The sequence below is a fragment of the Pundamilia nyererei genome, unplaced genomic scaffold (assembly GCF_000239375.1).
Source record: "Pundamilia nyererei isolate P.nyererei 1_Seehausen unplaced genomic scaffold, PunNye1.0 scaffold00003, whole genome shotgun sequence".
NCBI lineage: Eukaryota > Metazoa > Chordata > Actinopteri > Cichliformes > Cichlidae > Pundamilia > Pundamilia nyererei.
Window position 1 is genome coordinate 1,135,960 of NW_005187404.1, and position 6,000 is coordinate 1,141,959.

At 44.1% G+C, this 6,000-nt stretch overlaps 1 protein-coding gene across 3 annotated transcripts in view; it reads right to left on the minus strand.

The window, feature by feature from the left end:
* kcnab1a (potassium voltage-gated channel subfamily A regulatory beta subunit 1a) overlaps positions 1-6,000 on the minus strand; it is a 122,910-nt gene that overhangs the window by 71,492 nt on the left and 45,418 nt on the right. The window contains exon 1 of one of the 3 annotated variants that reach the window (XM_005720558.1): positions 3,852-4,640. The exons of the other annotated variants lie outside the window; for them this stretch is intronic. Within the exon in view, the coding sequence (XP_005720615.1) occupies positions 3,852-4,060 (209 nt within the window). The 5' untranslated portion in view covers positions 4,061-4,640. Of the gene's footprint in view, positions 1-3,851; positions 4,641-6,000 lie in introns of those variants that run through there. 3 annotated transcript variants of the gene reach the window in all.

Below are 6,000 nucleotides of genomic sequence, written 5' to 3' on the forward strand. Positions count from 1 at the left end.
TGCCTGTGTCCCACATTTAGTCAGCCTTGTCTTTATGTTTATCTCTTGTCTCCATGTTTAGAGTTCCTTTTCTGTCTCCAAAGTCAGTCATGTTCCCGTGTCTGAAATCATTCAAAAATGATTCCAATGATTTCTACTCAGTCAGACTTGCATACGGCACCACGACAACATATTCCATCAGCTAATGAATTAATAAGGCAAGTATTGATGCACTTCTGTACAAGTCCTAACTGAATATGACAACAATTAAATTACTGCTATCACTACAAACCCTCTCTAAATTTTCACCTGTCCAAGATTCAACTTCAACCTTAAAAACAATGAGCCAAAAACTGAAGTTCCCCAAATACCAGCTTGAGGATAGCTATGAAAGCAAGTAAATCCCAACAGAATAGAAATAATTCTGTTCACAGTCTTGTAGGGGCAAAAAAAGTTTTGATCTCTATGACTAGTAATGACATATTTATTGGTGTACTTCCCTCATTCCCTTGGTTCTTGTAATAAAAGTCAAACATTTTGCTTTTTGCAGTAAATTACTTCTAACAGTAAATTACAACCTTCCCATCACATCTTGGTTTAGCATCAGCGGATCACTCCCGAGCTCGAGCCTCTCATCCAAATATCATCGTATTTAGCTTCAAAATAAGCACAAAAGGCAGCGGCTTCAAAACAGTTGACATCACAGTGGTTACGTCGATCTTTTACAAAGGCGGACATGCCCAGTGGGTGCGCTGTACAAAACAAACAGAAGCCGCATTGTGCTAGTTTGATCGTTTTTTGACTTCTTTTTTTTCACCACAATTCACAAAGACATTTATGATTATTTATTTTGTGATTCGAGGCACAAAACAAATAACTTTGTATTTAAAGGGAATAAACACTGCAGGCCTGTGCTGCAGCGGCAGCAGAGTGTGTGTGTATTATTGTGCTGTGAGGAGCGCATTCACACACGCACAGGTGCACGCAGAGAATGAAACACCTCTCCTGTTGTCATGCTTTCACCTACACTGCAGTGCCAGAGCAGATGGTGTGCGCAACCCCGGGTTCACTTCATGAAACGAAAAGAAGCAGAGAGAGAGATGGGAAAGAGTGGTAGAGATGGACAGTGTGGGACTATCTCCTCCCATACTGTCCATCAGCATTACTGTCAGGAGAAGACAATGCTGCGTGGAACGATTAGCACTCGCGCTGGTATCGTCTCTCCGTCTCTTTTCGTTTCCATCTCTCTCCTCTTTTCTCTCCATCTTTCCGCTCATTGTTTCTGTGCAGCAGTGAGAAGAAACTCTAGCCTGTCCTCGTCTATTGTCACAAGTCATGTTTTCACCACCGTCTGTCAACTAAAAGCTTGAAGACAAACTGACAGGATGACTGTGCTGGCATATGGCTCACTCTCCTGTACAGGGAGCCATGTTTAAGGGAGTGTGTGCAGATGTGTACAGAGCTCCATTTAAAGTTGAACTGGAAAAACTAAATTGTTAAGCTGTTATATATATTATATATACACAGACACACTCTGCCTGAACTGTGGGCATATTTGTGCTGACATAAGCACAACTAAAGCTGTAACATCCTGGCACACACACAACACTACTCTCATGGCATCACTGTAGCCAACTGTCTGCTTGTTGCTTGTTTTCTTCCCACATCAGCAGCAGAAGAACGTTAACAGTAAACCCACAACAGTAAGCTCTCCACATCACCTCAACATGTTGGGATTTTCTTTTTTAGTTTACTTCATTTGATGATCAGTAAGGAATGACTGCAATTCATTTGCAGTGCTTGTAATTACTGACATCACAGTAATGTCAGCGCTATTGCCAACCACGTCTGTTTTCAAGGCGGCTCAATCAATACTCGTTTGACCCCCACTGTGAGGTGAGTCGCTGATCTTCTCCCAAAGCTTACTGCGAGCGTCTAAATTCACATCATCAAAGCGCTGACGCGGCACTATGGTAAACAACGCTGGCGTGATCTCTGTGGCGGTTTATGACTGTAAAGTTTAAGTGGGATAATGTTTTTAGACTCCTTTGGCTCTTCATGTTAATAACACAGTTTCCTTGCCAAGTGTAGCTCTGCAAATTTGACTTCAGGTGCGTCACAGGTATTCATCACAGGGTGACGTATCACCTGTCTCTAGTTACTGGTCATGCAGTATCACGACCCACTTACATAACCCGGCGTCTAGACAAGTTCATATTCCAGTGAGTATGTAATGAAGCTCTTAGCCTGAAAAGTTTTACAATTTTCCAAGCCAACATATCCAGGATAAAGAATGACGATTAATAGACTAGAGGATAAATCATCACATCGTTATTCCGAACATCATTAAGCATTAGAGAATATTTAGTACAGCCACTACGTTTTGTTGAAAATCAGTTTGTGTGTTCTCTGCAGCTCTGGCCAATAAAAAAGGAGTGAGGAAGACTTCAGTTACCTTTCAATGTGCAAAGCAAATGCACCCATGTCACAAGTAATCAACAAGGCATCCAGACGCCCTCACAGTAAACTGTAACTCTGAGCTGTCAACTGATGTTTGCTGAAGTTGAATAAAATCACTCATACTAACAATGGTTCAATACCTTCACACTTTCCATCCAAAAAAATGAAGAAGAAAAAAAAACGTGCACTTTTGCTCAAAGTTGGAAGTGGAAAAATGTTTTTCTCCATCGATTACCATTTTCATCACCATCAGAGCATGAAAAGTAGCCACATTTGCAGATTTTTGATTTGGCTTCAGCTGACACACACTTACCAACTGCAGCAAAATCGCTGCCAGATCGAGTTTCTGCTTTGGCACAGTGTTGACTTTTATAAAAACAGCTTTATTTAATAGAACGCAGTGAATCACCGTCTCATCGCTACGCGCACAGAAACCAGCAGTCATTTCAAACCCTCTGACACGTGCTTTTCAGCTCGATTTCGCCGTCATCCGCAGAGATTCGGAAATGAAGCGATGCCACCATATTTTACATAAGATTCGAAGCTCCGGGCGATGAGAGTCAAACACACAAGTCAGCTGAGCAGCAATACTGCTGAGGTCAAATCCAACTCAGACGCTCTGCCCACACTGCAGAGCTGTCTCTGCACACCACAGAGAGGCCGAGAGAAGAGGAGACAGAAAAGTGTTTAGGTGTGTGGGAGAGAGGCAGGAGCAAGAAGACTCTGCTTCCATTCATGGCTTTCTGAGACATGAGAATGTCAGCATTTGAGAGGAAGACGGAGAGGTTTAAAGATGTGTGCAAGACGATGTGTGAGACATAAAGAAAGTGTAAATGAACTGTAAGGAGCGAGGCAGTCAGAGCAACGGACAGAACAGGCAATGAACCCGAGGGAGCTGTTGGTAATCTCCCGGCACGTAGACGACGGCGTTTATATTTACGAGTCCCGTCAGGCTGAGCAGCTTCTGCACGACTTACTGATCAGTCTGGAATCTGCAGATCACAATTTTTAAAAGTGTCGCGCAAGCTCACAGCAAATATAACACAGGTTTGGCAGAAGGTGCTTCCGATTAAAGGCAGAGAAAGTCACTACAGATATAGATAACAATCATTTTTGTTGTTGTTGTTTTTTAAATAAAAGCTGATGCATCTAAAGAGTCTTTATCTGAAAACTTTGGGTCCCTATTTTGGAGAAAAAAAACATTTGCTAAAAACACATGATCAAATGTCACGTCAACACTGAAACTGATCAAAGAATATAGACACATCTCCACTGATATGAGGGCATTTTCGTAGGTAAGTATAACAGAAAAATATTGGGATACAGTAAATGAGATGGACACACAAGAAAACAAATTATTGGTGCCCCTCGCTTTAGTGCACTGCACATTATTCACACATACTCTAACACACCTGTACTTCATGCCAGTGTGTTTTCCCGTCGACTCCTTGAGTGAGATGTGGCGCGGCGTGAAGGAGCCGAAGCTTCGCGCAATGATGGCCACGGTACGGAACTTGGCCCTGGCCTGGTTGACCACATTGGGGCTGGTGGCGCTCTGCTTGCTGTGGTCCCCATTGCCCCTCTTCAGGTTGTGGTCCGTACAGGCGATGGACACCTGCATGGCTGGGCTTCAGTCGGGGGAGCGAAGAGGAAAACTACAGACAGGACAAGGAGTGAGGAGGGGAAAGGAGCCTCTGTTTGACTCTTCAGCTCAGTCTCTGTTCGGGTTCTCCTCGTCTCTCGCTTTTATTTTCCTCGTAAATGGACTTCAGTCTTCAGTCGCTCTCTCGCAAATGCTCCCTCTCCATGTGCACCACTTTGTTCTGTGAAGCAAGATAAACCGGCAAGAAAAAAAAAGAAAGAAAGAAAAGCTTTTCCTCTTTTTTTTTCCTTCTGTGCTCAAATCAAGTGTCCCATTTTAAGTATTTCCTTTCAGAGGAGAGTCAGCAGAACAGGTCAGTCATCAAAAGCTAGAGAAGAACAAAGACTCCTCAGTTCTGTGAGGGATCCCCAATCTATTTCCCCCGCTGGTTTTTCCTTCTCCTGTGTCTTGCCTCTGATGCAGAGCCGGGGGATTTTTGTTTTTCCTAACAGGGTTTCAGCTGCAGAATGACAATAAGTGGAGGTGGAGAGGGTGCAGCAGGATGGCAGAGGAGCGAAAGAGAAACAAGAGAGATGGAGATGCGACCCAGGCGCTGCGCTCTCCCTGGTCTGACTGTGGGAAGAGAGAGCGAGCGATAGCATGTGCGAAAGAGCGCGAGGGAGGAGGAGGAGGAGGAGGAGGAGGGGACAGGGTCAGGAAAGGGATAAGGAGACAGGGCAGCAAGGACAGACAAAACAAAGCAGAGGAGTCACTCTCAGGTGCTGTCACTGTGCCCCATCGCACTTTTTTGCCATCAGCACCCCCCACCCCCCTGCGTCTCCTCACTTCTTCTCCTCGGTGGTCCTTTGTTAATGCGTGTTACTAATGTGCCCGTGCCCCAGTTTCTCCCTCTCTTTTCTCCCCCCACTCTTCCGACTCCCTCGTTAACTGATGTTTGTTCTCAGTTTTTGGACGCTCTGCTCGTTTTGAGCTTCTCCGGCTTCTCTTTATTTTTATTTTTTTGTTGTTTTTTCTCAGCAGGGAAGCCACATTTACCAAAAGCGCACCTTCAGGGGAACTGAAAGAGATGTGGTGCAGCAGACAGCCTCTCTCTCTCTCACTCACTCCCACTCGCTCTCGGTTGCGCTCTCTCTCTAGCTCCCACTCTACCTGTCTCACTCACCGTCTCTCACTGCTGCTCACCTGTCACACACTTCTAAGGTTCCTTCCTGCACCTTTAATGTCAGTGCAGCAAAGCTATTATTCCCTCTCTAACACTCTAGCCACGATCCTCTCTGAGCCATTTCATTTTTTTTCTTTTCCTCTCTTTTTTGTCTTTTACTACATCCGGTTTTTTTTACTTATTTGTCTCAAAGGCTTTCAGTGTTGGGTACAACTAGCACTAGTTGTACCCAACACTGGGTAAAAGGGTGAGATATCCTATCACCAAGCCACATCCTGAAACCAGAATGAATGAGAAATTTTGGCTTATAAAGCTTGTAACTAGAAAATTAAATGGATGTTGCAGCATACATAAAAAATGTGCAAGTCAGGATTATACAGTATTTGCTGACATAAAGTAACAGTTTTCCGAAATCCCCTAGCACATGATCCATCGAACCAAAAAGGCAGCTACAAATCAAAGAGAATGAGAAGAGGATGGATGAATGAAATGAGGGAGGTGTGGAGAAACTGGGATCAGGAGAAAGAAAATGACCGCAAAGGAGCAGGCTGAGGCTAAACAAAGCTGAGAAGAGACAGAATTTATAAATCTTTGTGTGTTTGATCGCAGCACATCCAATTGTGTGTGTGTGTGACTGTGTGTGTGACTGTGTGTGTGTTGTAAGGTGTTATTGTTGTGTGCTTGTCAGTAATTCGATGAGGGGTATCAAACAGAGGTAAATGGAGCATTCTGCTCCAGACTGTCTTTTGTGTGTGTGTGTGTGTGTGTGTGTGTGTGTGTGTGTGTGTGTGTGTGT